Here is a 25,840-nt window from a genome sequence, read left to right as displayed (position 1 = left end):
TTTTCGGAAACAGAAAAGGTGAGGTGAAAAAACATTTAGGTACCTACTACTTTCTTTTTGGGCTTAGTCGCTTGAAGGGCTAAAAACGAGGTCCTTTCCTTACCTTTATTTACTTAGTTTTAGTTTCAAAATTTATATGAAAAATGGGGGCATGCGTCGGCAGGAATCTATAATTCTATCAAAATAGCTAAGAACTATCGCATCGCAAAGAAACTTGCTTTCACTTTAAATAAACCACATCGAAATCGGTCAATCTATTTTAGAGCTACGATGCCGCAGAAATTGGCGTCAAACATAACATAACACCACTAAGTATTCGCGTCGGTGGTTAATTTTAATTTTAATATGATCCGTCAAACCGCACAAATCATCTAACGCCGCCATTTTAAAAATAAATTTTCGCGCCAATCCGAAAAACGCAGGAAACATCATCCTTAATTACTTTAACCAGAAACAAGAATCGATATTGCAAAATTTGTTTCAAATAAAAATAATTCCAACGCTTTTTCAATAAGACTGAGTTTCTCTAAACGTTTCAAAGTAAAAAGTCGTTTTGGATAATCGAAAAGTCCGGAAACGATTAGTTCTGTAACCACGATGACAGGCAGGATGCAAGGAATCATTATCCGCCTTAAAAACAATCTTTTATCCCTCTCATTCTTGCATGAAACCGGTAATGAGAGATAAGAGCGAGCAGCCGCATCCGGCAGTCTGTTTGCAAATCCTTTTTGGAAACCATAATGTATTAAACGACTGAATTAATAGTATTTTTTAAGTCTTATGCGTTTGGTTTAGAGTTTAATTTCGTTATAGTGTTGTGTTGTTGAGTCTTTTAAATTTTTGGGGAGTTGTTTCCCATTGAATTTTGTATTTAGAATTTGTAGCGTGAAATATTTCAATTTCATTTTGCGTTTCAACGCTCACTCGGATGCACGCGTTTTAAATTTTGTATAGTTTAAATATACAATTACGTGTTTCGTATAGTTTTGTACATTTGAATAGTTTTTGGAGTTTTGTTTGTGAAGTGCGGCAGTGTTATAAGGATTTTGTGTTTGTGGCCAATTTATGGTAAGTTTTTTTTTTCTCGGCTGGTTACAACTATTTTTTGTTAAAAATTAAATTCAGGAAGGCTACTACGAAACTCGTAACTCGAAGTTCGTGTCGTGCGGTCCTCTCGCTCTCGTATCAAACAGTGTAAGTGTCAGAGGACCGCACGACACGAACTTCGAGTTTCGAGTTTCGGAGTACCCAGAAGATTTATGCGTGTTTTTTTTTTGCCATAGTCGATATTGACCAAAAGTAATAGACGAAAGTATCATAGTTCGATCAGAAAAAAAAAACATAATTGTTGATAATTTTTTTAAATTTTTGCATGCTCTATGTGATACCTTTCTTGTGTAACAAAACAACTGGGTTATTTTTTATATGAGATTAAATTAAATATGTCGAATAAAGCCTGTTAATTCTGACGGTGCATACAAAACTCGATTTCATAAAACTACTAAGTTTAAATACCGACTTAAATATAAAGCAATTGAAGTACCTAGCTGAACCGATTTAAATTCAATTATAAAATAGATAACTATAAACCCCGAAAATAGTTTTTCAAATCAGACTAGAATCAAAGAGAACCAATCAATTTTCCCGCCCCTTTTTAATTTTATTTTTATGTATAAATTTCACACATGCCTCTCAGAAAGACCGGACTTCCTGGGTTGTAATTCCTCTCATTCGGAGAGGAAGTCTCTGCCAGCAACGCGGACATGATGTGTGTATAATTTCTGTCTAATTACTTCTTCTTCTTCTGACAATGTAGCGTCATTAATAAAGTTTCGTTTCTCTCACGTTTCTCTTTATTTTCTGTTTTCTGCTATAAAAAGAGATCTGGGACATCAAGCTTGCAAAAGATGGTGTTACATTTCACATGGAAGTAAAATTGTTATCGTATTATTGCTATTTAATTACATTTAAACAACAAAGTCGTTTTATCACAATATTATTGTCGGATTCGTTTCAACATCGAGTCCGCTAATCCGAACAAATTTCGGATCGGTCAAGCGATAAATCTGACTTGTCGCCGATGTATGTACCTACAATGTGTGAGTTTGAGTCATCTGTACACGAATTATTAGTGGATTATTTATGTGTTAACCTCGTCATTACAGTCAGTTGGCAGTTTTGTTTTTGCATGTAAGTGTGCGGAACTACACTTGTGTGCACATTTCCCTCCGCAACAAACGCCAGAACAATTTTAAAGGTAATCTACCGCTAAGAAGCTCCGGTAGAAAGCCCACGTTGCTTTAAGGATAGAGTCGATAAATGAGAAGTCACTATGACAGATCAAAAATGCCGTGAAATTTCAGGGCTCTGCATCACCATACCACCTATTATACGTCCCACAGCTGGGCTCAGGCCTCTAAGAGTAAGGTGTTATTCCCACGCGGGCTCCCTGTGGATTTGCAATTTCATGCACATCATTCCATTGCTTCGCAGGTTTGTGCAACCTCGCGACGTTTTCCTTCACCGGTACTTTCAATATTGTTTCGTACATGAAATTCGTAAAACTCATAGGTGCGAGCTGGGGTTTGAAACCACGACCCTCTGCTTGAGAGGCCATAGGTTTAGCGATTTTAGCGTATCAAATGGTGTCTTAAATATCATCATCATCATGTCAGCCGAACCGAAAGACGTCTACTGCTGGGCATAGGCCTCCCCAAGGCTCTCCACTCAGACCGGTCCTGTGCCTTCCGCATACAACGCGTCCCGCGATCTTCCCTGCCCTGCCATTACCATGGTCGCTACCAGAGCCAGGAATAGCAGGGCCGCCGGGGACTAGGGGTCTGGGCTGGTTTTGTGGGTTCATTTTTATTTTGGGGGGGAATGCCTTAGTCGCCACGCTTGGCAGGCGGGTTGGCGACCGCAGTTATACCAGATAGTTCGCGGAGAACGCTGCTAGCTACCCATCCTTCGGTTTATCCCTTAGTCGCCTCTTACGACACCCACGGGAAGAGATGGGGTGCACGGGTGGTGCAATTCTCGACCGACACCACACGGCACGCACGGTCTTAAATATGTATCAATGAAATTGCCCCATTAAACTACCCAAACATTTACATTTCTGTATTGAAATACATTAGCCTAGTTTGTATTACAGTTGAGATCATAAACTTGTGAGCACAAATTTGACCGAAAATATCTGAACACGCTTCTACGACAATTAACAATAGAGTCGTTCTACAATAAAAAAAAAAATAAATTATTGTACAATCAACTTGAAGCAAAATACAATGATCAATGAGTATGGAAAGTTTGTATAGAGAAGTCGCGGGAATGGCCAAATATTCTGACCCCCAAACTAGGTAAAGACCTGTGTCTTGGGGGCCTGAGTTTGAGTAACTCCGGCTTCGGCGATATTTGTACACATACCTACACAGTCATAAGGATCAATCAGAAGCAATGATAACAGAATTTATACAATAAAACAGTACCAGGGGTATTGCAGATGCGTTGCCAAACTAGAGGCCTAAGATGGGATACCTCACGTGCCAGTTCACCGGCTGTCTTACTCTCCACGCCGAAACACAACATTTAGTTCAACCAATCACAAATGTGGCGCAAATGTCAAAGTTGTTAAAAGAAGCTCGCCATGGCGCCAACTATGCTTGGTTTGAATAGGTATTTAATTAAATGTAAACAAAACAACGTCAATTGGTGTCTTAAATATTGAAATTCTCCCATTAAACTATCTAAATATTTACATTTCTGTATTGAAATACACTAGTCTAGTTTCTATTACAATGATAGTTAAGTAAAATGTTTAGTATCCTTAAATGTGCCAAATCTGGCAGCTGAAGTTTTTTTTACATTTAGTCAATTACCTAAACCTTCCAAGTATCTAATATAATAGGCCACCACGGCTTAAAAAAAAACCAAACTGTCTCAACAATACTTAAATTACTCTAACAGCAGTAATTTACAATGGTATTCTTATTCTTAACAATCGTAATGGCCGCCGTTCCCGCCATCTCTTTTCCCGCGCTTTCTAATCCGGCCATAGACAATTGAACTGTGTCGTGAGAGAGAAGGCGCCAATTATACTTATCACATTAATTCCGCCATTATAGTTTTTAAGAAAATATAACTCACAGCAAAGCGGCCAGTATTAACAATTATCTAAGTAGTATAGGTAGAGCCACCGGAGGTCACGCACACAAGAACATGCCGAGAAATGACAGCGGGATTTTGAGATTTACTTATTAATTTCTTTTCATTCTTTTGTGCAATCAGTTCTTCGTGTAGCTGTGTGTGTAATCAGATCATTCACTTCGTCTCGTGGCACTACCCTATACTATACCTAGATAGATACATAGGTATGCAACCTCGCCAAATAATTTTACTGGCGCATGTTGCATTAGTGACTCGCCACAATAAAGAAACAGGCCAAGAGCGTGTCGGACACACCCGATAATGGTTCCGTAGCCATTACGAAAAAATCAAATAATATTTTTCTAAGGATTTCGTCTTGTGTACGAAATCTTCCAAGTTTAGGTATGTATTTTATACCTTAGGTTCCTATTTACTCTCAAAGTACTAATAATTCTCAATCAATCTTAGCCGCTATAATTTTCCTTGTAAATTTGATATACTAACTACCATCTTGTTTTTTTTTTTAAATTTTCCACCCAACAGTAGATTTTAGAGGGGGGGGGGCGCTCGATTTGAATGAAAATTTGCACTTCAGTTGAATATTAATATTAATACATACTTAATTGACAATTTTAGGTACTAAACAATAGCTCAGTTGTGTGAGTAGAATCGAACCTTGGATTAAGTATAAGATACATCGTTCCAAAACAAAACTCATTAATCAGTATCACAATTTAAATAATCATTAAAGACCACCATATTTAACACAATGCGTCAGGATGCAGGATAAATAAAACGTTTTTTTTTTAATACCGGAAGCGATGATTATGGAACGTCCGTCCGTTGAAGATGGCTCGTTTCCGGAGTCTGTGACGTATGTAAAAAGGCGGGGTGTTCTATTGACAGCTTGATTTTTTATGACACGAGGCAAAGGTATGACACAGATACTGCCACAGATAATGGTAGATATATAGATCAATTGTGACAAGGATTATACTCGTATAGTTAACGAATATTGTGGGCAAGAGCTTTTTTAGGGTTCCGTAGTTAAAATGGCATAAGCGGAACCGTTGTAGGCTCGCCATGTCTGTCTGTCTGTCCGTCTGTCTGTGCTATTAAGGTGTAATTTTGCACGGATATATATGTAGCAAGCAACCCAGTAAACACAGTAAAAAAAATGTTTTTAGGGTACTTCCCATAGACGTAAATGGATGGATGGTCTTTTAAAATCATTAGGTGGTTGTGAAGATGATTTTTCGATTCAGTGATTTCTGATCTGTTTGCGAAATATTTTTGGTACTCGTAGTATATGTTTACTTGACACATTGACTGTAAATATTATTTACTGCCGTTACCCGCTACTCCGTCCGCGTTGAATTCGTGTACCGACATCCCGCGGGAACTATACAATTTTTCGGGATAAAAACTATGCTATGTCCTCCTTCGGGATCTAAACTATCTGTATATTGAATTTCATCTAAATCGGTCCAGCAGTTTAGACGTGACGAAGTAACAAACAAACAAGCAGACTTACAAACTTTCGCATTTATAATATTAGTGAGATTATTGACGGGCAGAAGATGGCCTAGGTCCCGGGTTCGATTCCCGTGTCGGGGCAGATATTTGTATGGAAAATACGAATGTTTGTTCTCGGGTCTTGGGTGTTTAATATGTATTTAAGTATGTATTTATATCTATATAATTTTATTATATTTATCCGTTGCTTAGTACCCATAACACAAGCTTTGATAAGCTTACTTTGGGACTAGGTCAATTGGCGTGAGTTGTCCCGTGATATTTATTTATTTTATATATAATACCCACTATTAATTTAGGTTCTAGGGGATAAAATTAGTCAAATACCGTATCCATTCACAATCACGACGTTACATTTGTCCAATTCAAAGCATTCAGCCAATGCAGTGTCAATAATAAAAAGGAAGTGCACACAAAAATCGGGATATCCTACGGAAGTAACCGCCGGCCGCCATTTTGTACCGGAAACGGCAAATGGCGGATTATGGTGACGTTATTGATGTCACGTGGCGTTGTTTTGTTAAACGGCCTTGTGGAGTTGCTATGGAATACGAACAGGTCAATGAGGGCTATCGCGTATGAATTCGCCGCTAGAGGCGCTAGTGTAGCGTGAGGTCTCCGAAATGTCAAAACTCATAGTTTTTGGGTGAGCTACGCGGGTTTATTTATATAATATAGAATAATTTGTGAATATTTTGCAATATCTGAAATTAATTATGGCAAATATGCGTTCCGGGGCAATGAATGTCTGTTTTGAGACAGTTTTGTCTTTCGGAAACCTTTGTCCTCCCTTTTTTCCGAACAAAACGGGGACTATGCAACACTGTGGCATGCTCGATATTTTGTGGTACGGTTTTAAGTGTATTAAAAGATTTTAATCTAAACTTTGTTTTCACGCCCGTAATAACAGACTTTGAGAGCCATACTTAAAAACCTCACGCAACAGTGCGCCATCTAGTGAGACAAAAAACGATAGCCCTCATTGAGGATGTTTTTACTCGACTGCGCGAAGAGGGTTATGTTTTTGAGCGTATGTGGGTCGATCTACTTTTTCTTGTAGTCAACGTCATAAATAAGTGATCACTTTTGTACCTTGTCACTTTAATTGAACGTCATGTATGAAAAGTCATACGAAATTGTGTAACGACTGAAAGCGACAAGGTACAAAAGTAATCACTTATATATGACGTTGAGTGTACCTTGTGGTTACGTCCCCTGGACAACTGTTTACTTTTATTTGCAAGTTTTCGCGCTATACTTAATATTAGTGGGATTTTTTGGGTTTCCGTACTTACAAGAGTTTCAGTTTTTTGAACCGATGGTAGAGTCGAGTTCATAAATTCATGTCGAAAATACAAACTGAGATATGAATGCACAGAAAAAACCAGAAAAAGAGAACAGCGCTGGGTATCGAACCCAGGTCGTCAGCATTCCGTGCTGCGGGCCATACCCTTACACTACCTGGACACGACAGTACAGACACGAATTTCTCCTATGCACACATATCTTAAGGTTGCTTTTTTTACTACGCTTCCAACAGCAGCACTAGCGACATCTATGTTTCCTCCCAGATGTCGCTACTAAGCAATCAAATTATGATTGGTTATTTGGAGTCTTTTTGTATTTTTTATTTCAACTCCAAATTTGTTTTGTTTCGTTTTGTATTTTCGATATGGTTTTACGGAATGACCGTAAAAGTAACAAATTTGGAGTTGAAATAAAAAATACAAAAGGACTCCAAATAACCAATCATAAACTTATGTTATGAGCAAAAATTTGGTCAAAAATATCAACACGCTTCTACGCCGTTAACAATAGAGTTGTGTACAGATATTTTTGATCAAATTTTGGCTCATAACTCTATGAACTCCACTGTACACTCGAACCAACTGAATCGTGCGTACGGCGTAATTCTATGGGGTAATAGCACATCTGTAATAAACTTTTTATATTGCAAAAGAAATGCATCATGATTCTAGTTAACTTAAAGGGGAGAGATAGCTGCAGACCACATTACACCTCTTTAAAAATAATAACTTTGACATCAATATATATATTAGAAATCAGTAAATTTGTTAAAAAGTATAAACATTTGCTTGGCCAAGAGAGGGACAACTATTGTAGAGAGCTGGCTTAAGGAAAAGAAATAAATTAGTTCATTCACAAACCTACGAATTGTAAGATCAGGAACACCGCACGGCGATAAAAATGTATAATACAAACAATACAATACAATACAAAGACTCTTTATTGTACACCAGACATAGTAAGCGATACAGAAAACAGATACACAGAGTAAAAAAAAATTACAAGGTGAGCAATAGGCGGCCTTATCGCTTAAGAGCGATCTCTTCCAGGCAACCTTTTTTACAGAAAGAAGGAAGGACTAGTAATAAATAATAATAAATAGGTAATAAATTACCTTTAGAAATTCGAAATATAGCAAAAGAACATTTATTCACTAATAAGTTAAAAAAATATCTGCTTTCATTGTTTTTATAATCTACAAGAATTTTTCGATTGTGATGAATAATATTGTTATGTTTGAAAAATGACAAATGGACTTACAATGTATTAATAGAATTAAGAACTTTTATACCACATAATTGCAATAAACGATATGACTATGACTATAACAATAAGGATTTACTGATTCATCTGTGTCTTGAAAAAAGGCTTCGTCTCGTATCATAAAAACACACTCGTGTGTTAAGGACCACTATTACGTAACGATTGCATAAACTACTATTTTAGCACCAGCTTGTCTGTTACAGACACATTTCGCGATGCCGACGCAGGCGCGTTGCGAGCGAGTGCCGCCGCAAGACGGGGGCTGCTGGGACGCCATGGACCTCCGGGTGCTCCAAGAAGACGACCTGCCTCTAGGTCAGTTGGAAATTAACTAATTACCTACTTTCCCCCTTATTCATAAACGACAATCAAACCTATTTTAGTTAAAATGCCGCTAAAATTTCGTTTGTCCTTATCTGTCACTTCGACATTTGTATTTGTTAGAAAGGGACAAAGCATTGAAAGCTTGTTAAGTTTTTATGAATAAGGGGGTTAGAGTTTGTTTGAGTTGTATATTGTTACTAGCTTTTGCTCGCGGCTTCGCCCGCGTGGAGTTCAGTTAGCGCGCGCTGTTCCCTCGGGAACTGTGCATTTTTCCGGGATAAAAAGTAGCCTATGTCACTCTCTGGCCCATAAACAAGCAATGAATCGACGTGAAAGACGGACAAACATACAAACACACACACTTTCGCTTTTATAATATTAGTATGGATAAATGCGAAAGTGTATTTGTATGTTTGTCCGTCCGAAACGGAGCGACAGATCGACGTGATTTTCGGCGTGGAGATAGTTTATGGGCCAGAGAGTGACATAGGCTACTTTTTATCCCGGAAATATACACAGTTCCCGAGGGAACAGCACGAAGCCGCGGGCACAAGCTAGTCCAAAAAAAAGTATGGGTCTTTTAACCGTGATGTTCTTGAGTGCTAATTCTTAGTGTTACATCATTGATATGGACCTTCATATAAAAATAACAGGTCCATTTGCCAACGTGTCCTCACAATCTACTTTCCCACAGACCCGCGGACGTGGGGCCGCCCACAAGTGGGCGAGTGGGTGGCGCGCCGCGGGGGCCGCGCCGAGCGTTTCCCCATGAACGGAAAGGCGTTATGTCTCATGTCCTTGGACATGTTCACGGCGAGGGTCCCGGAGAAGGGTCACGCATTGTACCAGGTGAGAATCATTGTTATCAGCTCAGTCTGGGCTAAAACACAATAAAATACGTTTCCGCAGAGATAACACCAAGCATTTTATTGCTTTTTGTTTGTTTTTTTTTAGGAAATTTTGTCGCCTTCCGTGAAGTCGCTAAGCGGTCACAGCGGAAGACCAGCGTTGGCCTACACGGCCAACACTATGCTGAGCTGGGACCGCTTCGCGATTTCGCATATTGTGGTCTTTTTTTTCTCTTTTAATGTATTTTTATTATGTTTTGTGCGAATAGCGAATAAATATTTCTATTTCTATTTCTATTTCTATTTCTATTTCAAGCTAGATCTATTTTTCATCCCCGAAAACCCTAACATACTAAATTTCATCGAAATTGTTGGAGCCTTTTCCGAGATTCTGATTATACAAGATTTGCTCGTTCAAACGTATTAGATATGTCGTAATCTATATCTATTCTATCCATCCATCCATTTATTTATCTATCCATCTGACTATCTTTTTTAATTGATTTTAATTTTTAACCGACTTCAAGAAAAAGGAGGTTATAATCTGTACAATTTATATTTTTTGAAACAAACCAGAACGGAATGAAGCTATTTTTCGGTCTAGGTAAGTTCGGCTTGTTCGTAATTAAGCAATGTCGTAATATATAGGTTACCTACAGATCTATATTGAACAATATTTTTCCATCGTGTTTTGACGGATAATTTCGTGTTTATCATGCTATCTTAATGAGGGCTATCGTTTTTTGTCTCACTAGATGGCGCACTGTTGCGTGAGGTTTTTAAGTATGGCTTTCAAAGTCTGTTATTACGGGCGTGAAAACAAAGTTTAGATTAAAATCATATTTAATACACCTTAAAACCGTGCCATAAAAATATCGAGCATGCCACAGTGTTGCATAGTCCCCGTTTTGTTCGGAAAAAAGGGAGAAAAAAGGTTTCCGAAAGACAAAACTGTCTCAAAACACAGACATTCATTGCCCGGAACGCATATTTGCCATAATTAATTTCAGATATAGCAAATATTCACAAAATTATTCTAATTATAAATAAACCCGCGTAGCTCACCCAAAAACTATGAGATTTGACATTTCGGAGACCTCACGCTACACTAGCGCCTCTAGCGGCGAATTCATACGCGATAGCCCTCATTAGCTGTAGCGCTGTAGTAATTACAGTGAGCTAGTTGAGACAGCAAGATAAATACAAACTTATCCGACAAATACGGCGACAAAACATTATCCACTACACTACATCTAAGTATAAGTAGCTAAAACCAAAAACTTTCCTTCTTTTCTAGGATTTCAGAAGAAGATTATCCAAAGCCCTCGCTCTACAGGAGTTCATCGAGAAAATGGCGGCCAAATAAAACAAAATGTCGGACGAAAAGTCAGTTGCCCGACGTAAATATGGGGCGTTAGGCGTTACAGATCGCACTGTGTGTTTGCGGCATGATATCTCCCAAACTGACGGACCGATTTCGACGTGGTTTATTTTAAACGAAAGCCAATTTAATCAAGATGCTTAGTAGCTAAGTTTTGTTGAAATTGGTTCAGCAGTTTTTGGGATATTGCATTTGTAATGACAATGTCAGGGGTTTTCCAACTTTTTGTATAGATAGTGCCACCAATATTGAGGTCACGCACACAAGAACATTATCATGTAATGACAGCTTCTCCTTTTGTGCAACCAGTTCTTCATGTAGCTGTGTGTGTCATTCACTTCAACTCTCGTGGCTTTACCTATACCTATAAGTTGGCTAGGTTATTGATGAATTGTGAAGAAGAATATGCCTTTCATAACATGTTTATCGATTAACTTGTGAGCATAATAACTGGAGCCCGGAACTTTCACGGCATTTTAAACTGTCATAGTGTCTTCTCATTTATCGACCCTGAATGATATCGATATATGGGTCAATCAACTATTTTACCGACACTTTGGGCGTCTCCTGCGTTACCAACATTGTCTCCTGCGTTACCAAAAAATCGTACTTCCAACAAGATATTTCACGGTTTAATAGGGTTCACTTACAAAAAATCTGCAATTGTTTGAAAAATGTCGCGGACAGATTAGTGTCGGTAAAAAAGTTGATTGGCCCATGTTATCATAAAATAATGATCGTAAAGGTAAACCAAAAATATATGACTATTGTCAAGAGGGCGCTATAGTTCTTATGTATATGGCTATAGTTCAGTATAGTCGGAGCAATGACATCTTGGCTTGTCTACGTTTACCTGTTAGCTCTGATGTTAATTCGGAAAGGTTTTGTAGTGAAACAGTTTCGTTCCCCAAGCGTTTTTTCAGTAGTTTATTATAAACATTATTTACAATGATCCGTTGTTGACTACGAATCGTTTTTGGTCATTTTTTGTTATTGTTCAAAGAAACCGCCACAGTGACATTGACAATCATTAAAATTATTGCCAGTGTAAGAAATTAGTTCCAATGAAATTCCGCAACATGGCGAATGGTCATATATTCCTGGTCAGGCTTTAAATATCTTTTATAAAAACACTAATGGTACAACATTAACACCACAACACTAATGGCACTACAACAGACTTTAAATTAGAAATTGTGCAAGGTCCGTCCGGATTGCTACCACCATCTTGCTCGCTAATCCCGCCGTGAAGCAGCAATGCTTGCACTGTTGTGTTTCGGCGTGGAGAGTAAGACAGCCGGTGAAATTACTGGCACTTGAGGTATCCCATCTTAGGCCTCTAGGTTGGCAACGTATCTGCAATCCCCCTGGTATTGCAGATGTTTATGGGCGGTGGTGATATCTTACCATCAGGAGACCCACTTGCTCGTTTGCCAACCAGTCGAATAAAAAAAAAATTGTCAACTATTCATTGTTTTCATTGCATATTTATGTCTATACACAACGACTGATCAAAAGATAATTGGGAGAGATCGCTTTTGAATGATAAAACCTATTGTTCCTCTACTTTTAATCTCTTTTAACATGATGTGTATCGATATATCCGGAAAGGTCCGACTAGTTTCGATCTTTTGAGAAGTTCTTTTTCATTAGTGTGTGCGTGCGTATCGTGGCAGACGTATGTATTTTTAACTTAAAAAAACCTTGGGCGTTTATAAATGGTATTTTTTACTTTAGTTCCTATTAAAAATAATGTTAATTAGTTTTTAAATTCTGCTAACATTAAGCTACTAAAAATGATGTTGGGATCGGCGATAGGAATCAATATAGAGAGATCTCTCTCCTAGATGTTATGCCTCCACTAACGTGAGGATAGGCTTCAATAGAGAGACTCCAAATAACCAATCATAATTTGATTGCTTAGTAGCGACATCTCTTGTCTGGGTGAGCGGTTGGTTCCGAAAGAATGTGACGTCTCTCGATGAGAGCGGAATATAGATGTCGCTAGTGCTGCTGCATAAGTAGCGTAGTAGAAATAAGCAACCTGAGATATGTATGCATAGGAAAAATTCGTGTCTAAATTCCTGTCCAGCGTGGTGTAGGGTTATAGCACGCAGCACGGATTGCTGAGGACCTGGGTTCGATTCCCAGCGCTGGTCTCTTTTTCTGGTTTTTCTGTGCATCCATGTCTCAGTTTGTATTTTCGATATGGTTTCACGGGATACCCGTAAAAATAACAAATTTGGAGTTGAAATAAAAAATACAAAAAGACTCCAAATAACCAATCATAATTCAATAGAGAGGTCTCTCTCCAACATGTTATGCCTCCATCATTGTGAAGATAGGCCTCAAAAGAGAGATCTTTCCAAGCAGATGTTATGTCGGAGGACTGAAGTCCAAAGAAAAACCGTCAGAAGTTGTACATATGCGTCGGAGTTGAAAAACTTCGAAGGTTCGATGGAAGATGTGCGAGTTTTTCATTTGATCACTAGAGGGCGTTAGAGTCGCTACACTTAGATATATTGATAAACTGCAGTATTAAAACCAATTTAGTTTTAAGTTTTTGTATATTGTCTAGTCAGGGTGATTTGAATAAAGAATATTTTAGTATAAGCATGCTATTTTATTTCTTACTAGCTTAAGCCCGCGACTTCGTCTACGCGGATCTAGGTTATCGCGCGGTGGCGCCCTCTACCGGAATAAAAGGTATCCTATGTTGATCCTTGGGGTTCAAAATATCTATATACCAAATTTCATCAAAATCGGTTCAGTGGTTTCGACGTGAAAGCGTAACAGACAGACAGACAGACAGACAGACAGAGTTACTTTCGCATTTATAATATTATAATATAGTAGGGACTAGTGTTTACCCGGGTCTTCGCACGCGTAAACCAGCGATTGAATTGAAATTCCCATGAATCGTGGATTTTATTTAAGTTGCGTGTAAAAATCCCCCCAAATTCCATATGTGGTTGAAATTTTACAATTTTGTATGTATGTATGTAAACTCTTTATTGTACAAAGAAAATTAACAAAATACAACTGACAAACTTTAAGATACTTGTACAAAGGCGGACTTATCCCTTTAAGGGATCTCTACCAGTCAACCTTTGAGTGGATGAGAGGAGAGGAGCAATACGTTAGGGTCCGACAAAGGGTGAGTTTAAGAGTTAAAATAATGGAACAACTATACAGTGCTTTAAACAATATAATACATAAACTACAATATAAATAAATAAACTACTATATATATGACCATAATACATAAGCATATTAAACAAAGGAATTTTATTCTGATACCGTGGGAATATTAGGATAAAAAATAGCCTATATGTTCCTCAGCTAGCTATAAAACATCAAATTTCACCTAGAAACGTCCAGAAATTTATCTAGAAAAGTCTAGCCGTTTCAGCGTAAAGAAGTAATAAACAAAAATTCCCGTGGGAATTCCCTTCATCAATCTCTGGTGCAAACGCATCCAAAGAGGCACTATGCAACGTAGCCGCAACTGCCAGCTGCCCATACATTTTTATCGCAGTTCCACTGCAGCACGACTGCAAGCTACAGCAGGTGCAAGGTTTGCAGGTGGTAGGACCTTGTGCAAGGTCCGCCCGGATTGCTACCACCATTTTGCTCGCTAATCCTGCCGTGAAGCAGCAGTGCTTGCACTGTTGTGTTTCGGCGTGGAGAGTAAGACAGCCGGTGAAATTACTGGCACTTGAGATGTCCCATCTTAGGCCTCTAGGTTGGCAACGCATCTGCAATACCCCTGGTGTTGCAGATGTTTATGGGTGGTGGTGATCTCTTACCATCAGGAGACCCAGTTGCTCGTTTGCCATCCAGTCGAATAAAAAAAAAAAAAAAAAAGCTGACTGCGTTTGAAATGTATGAGCGGTGCAGTTGGAATGCGGTCCCTCTGTACTGACCCTAAGCAAGCAAGTCAAGCAAGGTTAGTCAAGCAAGTCCGGACAAGTTAAATAACAGCTAGGAATAAACCCGGATATAAAAAAATTCAAATTTCCACGCATATATATGTTTATAGGCATTTTATAACTCTTATATTTGTCATGATTTATATATATATATATATATACTATAATATATAGTTTTTCTTTTCCCCAATAATTACGCGTTCGGTTACGTGGGTGCACACTCACCGGGGTTCAGCTGAAAACCAGCGCTGCAGCTCTGGTTACAGGGCTACGGCACATGCTGAGCTGAGTCCTTTTGGCATCACACTACAGCACAATATCTCTTATTTTCCTCTCTTCTCCTATTTATGTTTTACTGTGTTTTGTTGTGATGTAGTGTGTTTTTCTTGTCAATAAATGTTGTGAGTTTGAGTTTGAGTTTATATATTGAAAATACAAACTGAAATATAGATGCACAGAAAAACCAGAAAAATAAGACCATCACTGGGAATCGAACCCAGGTCCTCGGTATTCCGTACCGCGTGCTATACCGCTACACCACTGCTGGTCAACGGTACAGACACGAATTTCCCCTATGCACCTCATATCTCAGCTTGTTTGTTTCTTATTTTAGCCACTTAAGCAGTGACGCAGTGACTATAGCGGTATAGAACGCGGTACGGAATACCGAGGACCTGGGTTCGATTCCCAGTGATGGTCTTATTTTTCTGGTTTTTCTGTGCATCTATATTTCAGTTTGTATTTTCAATTTAGGTTTTATGGGATGACCGTAAAAGAAAAAAAAATGGAATTGAAATAAAAAATACAAAAAGATTAATTGCTTTTATTGCACTAGTAATTTCAACTGTCCCGTTTCTTCGACTTCTATTTCTTCGTCAGAGCCTCTTTGAAGGCACTGGCGCCGGCTTGCACGGCATCCATCAACTTGGGGCCCTTCTCTGCCAAGGTCTTCATCAGTTCGTCGGCATTCTTCTTCTGTTCTTCTGCCACCTGTGGGATCAATTCACCTGTCAGGGAACTTTTTTTTTTTTTATTCGACTGGATGGCAAACGAGCAAGTGGGTCTCCTGATGGTAAGAGATCACCACCGCCCATAAACATCTGCAACACCGGGGGTATTGCAGACGCGTTGCCAACCTAAAAGCCTAAGATGGGATACCTCAAGTGCCAGTAATTTCACCGGCTGTCTTACTCTCCACGCCGAAACACAACAGTGCAAGCACTGCTGCGCCACGGCAGGATTAGCGAGCAAGATGGTGGTAGCAACCCGGGCGGACCTTGCACAAGGTCCTACCACTTGCAATGCCAAAAATCACGCCAATCCGTCGCTTCGTTTCGGACAAACAAACACACACACTTTCGCATTTGTGATATTAGTATGGATGCATGCCCACTAGCACGTGTCTTAGACCAACCGTCGCCGTCGCGTGCCATGCACGGAGCGTCACAAACGTTGCCAACACGCTTCTTAAGGGTACGTATGAATGAGACGCGATTGACATGTTGTAGTCTGTGTCGCGTTACATTCCGCGCCTGATGCGTTCCTATTACGGTCATGGTATGATACGGTGTAGTTGGTAGAGACGGCATAGGCACAAAATACTCACTTTCCCGTAATGTGCACTTTTTCTAAGGGTACAGTTGTTTAGATCACTTTCTCGGAAGGCGCGCTGTCTCAAAAGTGCGCTTCCCAATTGAAGAAAGAAGAAAGAAAAGAAAGAAAGAAGACATTAATTCACTAACACAGACGACACACATATACAGCAAAATTAATACAAATAAAATAAAAAAAAATTACAGAAAAACACATGAAAATAGTAAAATGTTGTGTCCCCGCGAAAGTGAAACGGTCGCTGACTCATCATTATGCTGAAGCGTTAAACGCCTGCAGCGCTGATTTTCTGCCAGAACGTCTGTGACTCACGGAACGATACCTACACCAAATATAATAAATAAACCACTTATCTATACATACACAATAAACTTAAGAGAAATAAAATAACTATAACAAACCAAGAAAAACCAAGAATGGTACACTTTCTCAGATAAGCACATTCTCAGAAGGTGCACTTCCCAAAAAGTGCACTTTCTCAAATGGAGCACTTTCTCAAAAGAGCACTTTCTTAGATGGTCCACTTTTCCAAATGAGCCGTTTCAAATCCGTGATCTAAAATTAGAAAAAAAGAGGTACTTAGCCAAGATGTTTGCATTCAAAGAAAGAGAAGAAAGGAAATGAAAAAATGTTTTTTTTTTATTGGTAACAGGCGTTACAGGTCGTTGTAAATGATTTTTAAATTAAACACTATAGTGCGAGTGGTAACTCGAAAGAACTCAGTATATAGTTATAAAATACGTTTTCCTGAGCCAAAGCCACTAATACGGAAGAACACAAATACAATAAAATTGCACTCCATGCATGTGACATATATATATATATATATATATATATATATATATATATATATATTATATATATATATATGCGTGGTTCGTTGGCGTGGAAAAGGTTAAATAATAGCCTATTCCTAAAGTTTTTTTATGTGTTATAAAAGGGGTGAGTAATAAAAAGCTAAAAAAAACATTTGTTTTGAGAAAATGTACATTATGAGAAAGTGTGCATTTTGGAAAATATACTTTTTGGGAAAATGCACTTACGGGGAAAGTGCCCTTAATGTACAAGTGTATATTTTGCGGAAAGTGCACTTTTAGAGAAAGTGCACATTTAAGGAAAAGTAAGTTTATTGAGCCTAAGCCGTAGAGAAATTCAGGGCGTAAGCTAGCTGGCACGTTTATGGTTCAAACGGGTTGAAACGCGACCAGCATCCTCTGATAACTATATTTACCCTCGCTATGGCGTTCTTGAAGGTTTCCAAATCTATGTTCTTCTGGTTCTGAGCCCCTTCGAAGAGCTTTCTAGCTTTGTCTTCTGCTTCCTTTGCAGCGCCGATTATGTTCGCTGCAACATAGTATAGCTTTAACCCGTGGCTATGTCCGCAATTATACATGAGATATATACATTTACATAAAAAAATCATCGAAACTGGTTTATCCGTCTGAGAGCTACAATGCTACAGACAGACAATTGCATCAAATTATAACACCCCCCTTTCGGGGGGTTGAAAGGTGACGGCAACATTATTAAAGCACAAAGTTCGTTCGCACAGCGCCATCTATTGATTGCTGACGAAACTATCACGTCATCTTGAAAGCTGTCAACTATAAAGATATCGATACGGTTAAAGTTACAATACAATGCACGTATTCCACCCCTGTTGACCTCCCCCTAGGGCCCCCCTTAAGAAACCCCTTAGGAGACTGCACCCCTTGACATCGCCCCCTAGAGTACCTACATTACATACACCCCCTTTGACATCCCCTTTAGGAGGGTACCCCCCTTTGCCTCCATTGTTAATGATTCTCGCCAAATTAAAATCCAAAGTGAAGTTGCAACACCGCAAACAAAATTTCTAAGTCCCGCTAAAATTCGTAAAATTTTACAAGTGTTTTAGTTTCTTAAACGTCTAACCGAAAATGAGCATGGATTCCCCGTCTCATCAAATTTTCTTAAATTATTCTAAGTCTACTTCTAGTTCTAACACTTGCAAAATCTTAACCATTTTTCTAAAGTTCCACTTAGCAGGGCGCCTCCGCCTCACTGGCTGCAAACTCCTATTTTTAACCCCCGACGCAAAAAGAGGGGTTTATAAGTTTGACCGCTGTGTGTTTGTCTGTGCCACCGTAGCTCTTAAGCGGGTGGACCGATTTGAATACTGTTTTTTTATTTGAAAACAGATTTTCTAGGGATAGTTCTGAGACATGTTTCATCAAAATCGGTTCAGCCGTTTTTGAGATATTGAACTTTGAAGTGACAATGTCGGGGGTCTTCCTTTTGGTGGTTAGGTTATTCCATTCGCTGTCGCTACTTCCTATTTTCCTGGCAACACGATATAAAGCAAGTAAAAAAAAAACCAGCTTACTGAAGCTGTCAGAGAGAATGTCATCAATGGTCGTGGGGGGCGGCGACGCGGCCTCCTCCGTCGGCCAGATGGCTGTAAAGAAAATTTTCTTGATGCACCCCATGACGAAGATAATGACACATACAATAATGATACATAGTTAAGTTATGGTAAGTTAAGGTACGTACAGAGAATTGATCAAATGCACCAGTAAAATTTTCCCTTCACAGTTTAGAATTTAGACTAAAACTTTGTTTATTAGTATTTGTTTAACGTCGCCTTGAAAAAGGAGATCACATTTTTAAAAGGAATAAAATCACTTACCATGGTATTTTTTTATTAATCACTATTAAAATACATACACACACACACTCTTGAGACGTTAAGACCACAAAATAAAGCTATTAAAAAAACAAGACGATCAAAATGCTTAAAATCTCCATAAAATCCACCACCATCTTGCCCGCTAAAATGCGGTCGGCCGGTGAAATTACTGGCACTTGAGGTATACCATCTTAGGCCTCTAGGTTGGCAACGCATCTGCAATACCCCTGGTGTTGCATGTTTATGGGCGGTGGTGATCTCTTACCATCAGGAGACCCACTTGCTCGTTTGCCATCCAGTCGAAAAAATAAATAAAAAAATAGTAGTATAAAGGCCATAAAAATTCGATGACACTTGTTATGCGTTATAGTAGAGTCCATAGGTAGAGTCATTCACGATGACGCGTGCCGTGGTTCTTATTAGACAATGTCATTAATGTCTAATTTTGACAAAATCACGCGTCTTCGTGTATGTAATCTTAAGCCGAGCTCACAATTGTGAAATACAAGCGATTAAATCGCTGCCAACCCGATTGCAGGCATCCAAACTGACAGACGCTATAGTTTTTACAGCTTGCATTTTCTCATGGTGAGATCTATGACAGATAACTTTAGTATCACCGAATTACCAAATACCAGCGATAGATAAGCCAAGGATTGGTCTAACGAAAAAAACTGTTAGGGCCTACGCTAGCTGGTCACTACTGTTCAACGGGTACCGCGTCATCTAGCATTCGCCCTCATGCCGCTTGTAGACGTCCGTTGTTTTCCGGACAACGGACCGTTTGTTTGCCGGACTAGCGGTGTTGTATGGCTTACAAGCACCGGACCCTTGTCCGGCGACTTAATTTCGCCGGATGCATCGCCGTCTACTTGCTGACATCCATCTGATATTACATTGTGTCTTAAGGGCGGTGAATAAGGAATTACGAACGAGAGTCTGTTAGAAGCCCGAAGTCGAAGACCGAGGGCTTTAATGAGTCGATGCTCGTAATTCTAGTACCGCCCGTGCGACATATGTTTTTTTTCATCACATTTGCAAGTAAAATTGTATATTTGTAAAAGAACAACTAATATTCTTTCATAACGAAAATACAAACTGAGACATGGATGCACAGAAAACAGAAAAGAGACCAGCGCTGGGAATCGAACCCAGGTCCTCAGCAATCCGTGCTGCGTGCTTTAACCCCTACACCACCGCTGGTGCACGGATTGCTGAGGACCTGGGTTCGATTCCCAGCGCTGGTCTCTTTTTCTGGTTTTCCTGTGCATCCATGTCTCAGTTTGTATTTTCGATATGGTTTCACGGGATACCCGTAAAAGTAACAAATTTGGAGTTGAAATAAAAAATGCAAAAAGACTCCAAATAACCAATCATAATTCTTTCATAAATTGCCGATACCGCTGACTGCGCTCTTGGCAGCGCCAGCTTCCCGCATCTGCATCGCAGGCGCTGCAGCACGCCATGCAGTAACAAACTCATTTACCGACCTTGGGTTTCATGACAAGCACATTAAGGTCGAGGGTTTTATTTGGGGGGTTGCAACCAAGGTAGCCTGCATGTTACGACACTGTTTACGAGCAAGTGTGATGGAAAAATTATTAAGTACATGTAGGTTAGGTATACAAGGGTACCTATCCGTTTATAGACGGTTCCGTAGTCCGGTGAAAGCAACGGGCGTCTACAAGCGACCTTGGAGTTTAAGCAGTTTCCCCAGCCGCTGACCAAACACTTGCCGTTGCCAATTGTTCTGTCAAAAAACAAACTGTCAACTTACAGTCCTTCATCCATTTCACCAAATTGTCGACGTCATTCTTGCCCTCCTTTTTGAGTTTCTCGAAAGCCGACTCCATCGACGAAGCTGGTAATTTGGGGAAAATAGAAAAATACCTAAACATTCAAAGTGTTTAAAAATAACAGTGACACTGGGCGAGTGTTTGAATTTGATTAGTGACAAATGTCAATTAAAATGCGTTCCGAATAGGCTTTATTTACATTATTGACATATTATTTTTAATTTTCACCCTCGATGAAAAAACCTGCCAAGAGCGTGTCGGACACGCCCAAAATAGGGTTCCGTAGCCACTACGTATTTTATACGAAATCTTCCATAGTTTAGGTATATTTTATACCTTAGGCTGTTATTTACTCTTAAACTACTAATAATTCTCAAGCAAACTTAACCGTTATAGTTTTCCTTGAAAGTTTGATATACTTACTACCCACCGGTTTAGATTTTAGAGGGGGGGGGGGGGTACGCTCGATTTTAATGAAAATTTGCAATTTAAAGTTGAATATTTTGCAAACAAATCACTGAAATATCGTTTTAGCAACCCCCTAATGGTTTTAAAAGACCTATCCAACGATACCCCACACTACAAGGTTGGACGAAAAAAAAAACACCCCCCTTTAGGACCCCCCTTTGGGAGTTACTCTAAAACATTTATTTTTTATTTAATTTTGTTGGCATAGTTTATTTAGATATTCGCGCAAAATTACAGCTTTCTAGCATTGATAGTCCCTGAGCAAAGCCGCGGACAGACAGACAGATAGACATGGCCAAACTATAAGGGTTCCTTTTTGCCATTTTGGCTACGGAACCCTAAAAAGGGCATGCGTATCCAAGAAGTGGATGAAAAGTCCACTGTACGAAAGTACCCCATAGGTATATACGCGGGGTGCGTTCGTACTAATATCACATCGTCCTAAAATGTCTAATCCCTACTAATATTATAAATGCGAAAGTAACTCTGTCTGTCTGTCTGTCTGTCTGTCTGTCTGTCTGTTACGCTTTCACGTCGAAACCACTGAACCGATTTTGATGAAATTTGGTATATAGATATTTTGAACCCCAAGGATCAACATAGGATACCTTTTATTCCGGTAGAGGGCGCCACCGCGCGATAACCTAGATCCGCGCAGACGAAGTCGCGGGCTTAAGCTAGTAAGTAATAATTTCAGCCTTCTTTTTATTACAAACTACATTATATTATTGCGTAAACTAGATATTTATGTAAATGTTTATTCATAGAGTAAAGAATTTAAATCTATAGTGTACAAAGGGTACAGTCGAGTTCATAAGCTTGTGAGCAAAATATTGGTCAAAAGTGGCGTAGAACCGTGTTCAGATATTTTTGGATCAAATTTTTGCTCACAAGTTTATGAACTCGACTGTACTTTCCCCTACATATTAAAATTCATCGAATCCGTCCAACCGTTTTAGCGTGAAGGAGTCATCAAACATCCATCCATCATCACAAGCTTTCGCGTTTAATAATTATAATATTAGTAAGATAGGATAGGAGACAGGGTAGGGTATAATAGGGTAGGGTAGGATAGGATAGGACAGTATAGGGTTATAGGAGACAGGGTGGGATATAATAGGGTAGGGTAGGGTAAAATAGTATAGGAGTAGATATGATAGGAGACAGAGTAGGATATAATAGGGTAGGATAAGGTAGTATAGGATAGGATAGGTAGCATAGGATAGGATACTCAAAAAAGCCTTATTTACCTTTATCAATGAATTCTTGAGCTACAACTTCCATATCAAATCCGCAGTCCCTCGATATCTTCTCCAGAGTGGCTTTGAAAGCTTCCAGGCCGACTTTGTCTGAACCATCTTCTGTCTCAAAACTGTCTCTGGTTTGGTTTTCTGACGATTCTTCGGGTCCAATGATATTAGCTAAAAAAAATCGAATTCCGGCCGAGTTTAGGTCTACCCACTACACTGTGGCACCGTATTATGCCATGATCGTAATAGGAACGTGCCAGGAACGGCATGTCAAGCGCATACATTACATGCGACGGCGACGGTTGGTCAGGAAACGTGCCTGATATGATACGGTCATGGTATGATACGGTGTTGCAACCGCGGCGGGGTGTAATATTTCAGAATAAGGATGCCTGTCCACTGGAGCTGAGCGGAACAGTGAAGCAGGGGGGCTACTACGAAATTCGAAAAACGAAGTTTGTATCGTACCTGCCGTCCCGCTCACTCTGGTTTTTTTATTCGTCTGGATGGCAAACGAGCGAGTGGGTCTCCTGATGGTAAGAGATCACCACCGCCCATAAACATCTGCAACGCCAGGGGTATTGCAGACGCGTTGCCAAGAGGCCTAAGAGGGATACCTCAAGCGCCAGTAATTTCACCGGCTGTCTTACTCTCCACGCCGAAACACAACAGTGCAAGCACTGCTGCTTCACGGCAGGATTAGCGAGCGATATGGTTTTTGCTTACTGAGTTCAGGTTTTCTAATGTTTTTTTTTGTTTAAGTGTATAATGCAACTCGCAAGTCTATATGAGCCAAATTTGACATGTTTATGTGAAATAGTTTTTTGAGTTATGAGGGGGTCAAAATTGGCTCCAAATGGTTCGTGTAATATTACACACAGTGCTGCTCACCAGCTCTGTCAGTTTGAACTTGGCTTGATACACTACCGTGTGCATAGATTTACCTACCTAGGAAATAACGATTCTAGTAAATTGATCTAACAAGCCCAAATTATACTTCGTTTTTTTTATCATTAGAAAAAGAGTAAATAATCTTGATGAATCTTTTTATTGAAAAACGTTCTTTTAAAAAAAACCGGCCAAGAGCGTGTCGGACACGCCCGAAATAGGGTTCCGTAGCCATTACGAAAAAATTAAGTAAATTTTTTCTAAGGATTTCGTATTTTGTACGGAATATTCCGAGTGTAGGTATATTTTATACCTTAGGATGCTATTTACTCTTAAACTACTAATAATTCTCAAGCAAACTTAACCGTTATAGTTTTCCTTGAAAGTTTGATATACTTACTACCATCCTGAATTTTTTCAAATTTTTCCACCCACCGGTTTAGATTTTAGAGGGGACGGACGCTCGATTTTAATGAAAATTTGCACTTTAAAGTTGAATATTTCGCAAAATCGCAGAATCGAAAAATCGTCTTAGCAAACCCCTAATGGTTAAAAGACCTATCCAACGATACCCCACACTATACGTCTATAGGAGGTACCGTAAAAAAAAAAATTTTTTAGTTTTTTATTGTACCATTTTGTTGGCATAGTTTACATATAATATCCCTGCAAAATTACAGCTTTCTAGCATTGGTAGTCCCTGAGCAAAGCCGCGGACGGACGGACAGACAGACATGGCGAAACTATAAGGGTTCCGTTTTGCCATTTTGGCTCCGGAACCCTAAAAATCACCCCCACCTTACGTCTATGAGAGGTTTCCTAAAAATTTTTTTTTTTACTTTTTTTTATTGTACCACTTTGTCGGCGTGACTGATATGTATATTCATGAAAAATTACAGCTTTCTAGTACTAACGGTCTCTGAGCTTACCCGCGGACAGACAGACAGACAGACGGACAGACATGGCGAAACTACGGAAACTTAAAAAACGAAGTATAAGTTTCGCAATATATAGTATCTCGTTCCGCTCCGCATTTTCTCGCTCCTCTCCGCTAACCCCGTGCCTATAGACGACACTTGCAACTATGCTCCGCTTCCCCGCTTCAGTGGACTGCTACCGTCCTTACCTTCCCTCATCCACTGTACAACGCCTGCAACAGTATCCTGACCCTGACTTCTGAGCTTTTCAAATATGTCGTCCATTTCTTTGGTAAAATTTGTGTTTGACAATAGTTGTGTAAATCTTGGATTTAACAATAACAAAGACAACAGACACATTAATGTTAATATTGGTTTTAGCTATCCATGTTTTTGGTTGGTGTATTATTATATATAATTTGTGGATTTATTTGTGATCTGGGTGGTTTGTTTATATATTTTTGAGATGTTTGATAAGTTTGATGGATCTTGTCAAAAGTCATAGAGTTTATGATGGTTAGAATAAAAACTTATTGTTTATGAACTACGAACTTTGTCTACCGTACCATCGTGCTCCAGAGCTACTGTGCGACGTGTGCGACACATTATATGTTAACAGGTATATACAGAACTTTCGCTCCCACATAATAATATAAGTATATAACATAATTTAGAAAAGTTGAAAAATGGATATTTAACTAAATTCAAACAAGATGCCAAATTTGGTACATTCAAGGATTTTAAACTATTTACTTTATCTATCATTGTAATACAAACTAGACTAGTGTATTTCAATACAGAAATGTAAATGTTTAGATAGTTTAATCGTTTAATTAGTTTAAGAACATCGAACTTCGCCGTTTTTTAACCCCCGTCGGGGGTTTAAAAAACGGCGAAGTTCGATGTTCTGTTACAAGTGAATGCCCAAGTTTATCAGCATCCTAAATCATGACCACCTAGATTTTGTTAGGTACTACGAATATTAAAACCAATATGTATAAGTTATTTCACCAATTTTTCCTTTCACTGCAAAAATAACAAAATTTAATCACTGCGCCTGCCAAAAATAAATAGCAATGGATTTCGAAGAGATGTATATGGTACTAAAAGGCGCTGGTTTTTCAACAGGCGCCAAACTAGAAATTATACAGAAATGGTTTGAAATCTGTAAAATAATAGACGGAAGGCTTATAACCAGGAGTTTATTCTTGAAGGCGTATGAAAGAATTGAGCCGAATTTGGGTGAATTGAGTTTGAGTCAGTTTATTATTTTACTTGGTGTAATTGGACGAGAAACTAGGACAGATGTGCAAGTATTTTTAGATAGATTTCGTACTGTCAAAGACGATATTGTGAAGGAAATACAGGAGAGTTACAAATAAATGCTTGAATATTTTTGCAAGATTTATTTAACCCTTAAAGGGACTGTGGCAATATATTTCCCATCAAAGAAAAATCAAATCCAATCCAAATGAGGGCTATCGTTTTTTGTCTCACTAGATGG

At 39.0% G+C, this 25,840-nt stretch overlaps 2 protein-coding genes across 5 annotated transcripts in view; one reads left to right on the top strand and one right to left on the bottom strand.

Moving 5' to 3' along the window:
- The window catches only part of edl (ETS-domain lacking), a 21,021-nt gene extending 8,128 nt beyond the window's left edge, over window positions 1-12,893 (top strand). For 2 of the 3 annotated variants that reach the window (XM_074109089.1, XM_074109092.1), the window contains exons 2-4: window positions 8,457-8,568; window positions 9,272-9,426; window positions 10,723-12,893. In XM_074109089.1, the coding sequence (XP_073965190.1) occupies window positions 8,457-8,568; window positions 9,272-9,426; window positions 10,723-10,791 (336 nt within the window). In that variant the 3' untranslated portion in view covers window positions 10,792-12,893. Of the gene's footprint in view, window positions 1-910; window positions 1,069-8,456; window positions 8,569-9,271; window positions 9,427-10,722 lie in introns of those variants that run through there. The other variant, XM_074109091.1, reaches the window with a different exon arrangement.
- Window positions 12,894-15,547: 2,654 nt separating this feature from the next.
- Window positions 15,548-25,047, bottom strand: LOC141443861 (uncharacterized; the record flags this gene model as incomplete). 2 transcript variants are annotated; one of them, XM_074109223.1, is given in 6 exon segments in its annotated part: window positions 15,548-15,728; window positions 17,581-17,693; window positions 18,715-18,786; window positions 20,795-20,878; window positions 22,532-22,702; window positions 24,546-25,047. In XM_074109223.1, coding segments are annotated over 6 exon segments (717 nt in total). In that variant the 3' UTR covers window positions 15,548-15,602.
- Window positions 25,048-25,840: the final 793 nt, after the last annotated feature.

This window comes from Choristoneura fumiferana, chromosome 28 (genome assembly GCF_025370935.1).
Source record: "Choristoneura fumiferana chromosome 28, NRCan_CFum_1, whole genome shotgun sequence".
NCBI lineage: Eukaryota > Metazoa > Arthropoda > Insecta > Lepidoptera > Tortricidae > Choristoneura > Choristoneura fumiferana.
The sequence above is the reverse complement of the archived record's forward strand: the minus strand, read 5'-3'. Positions and strand labels throughout refer to the sequence as shown.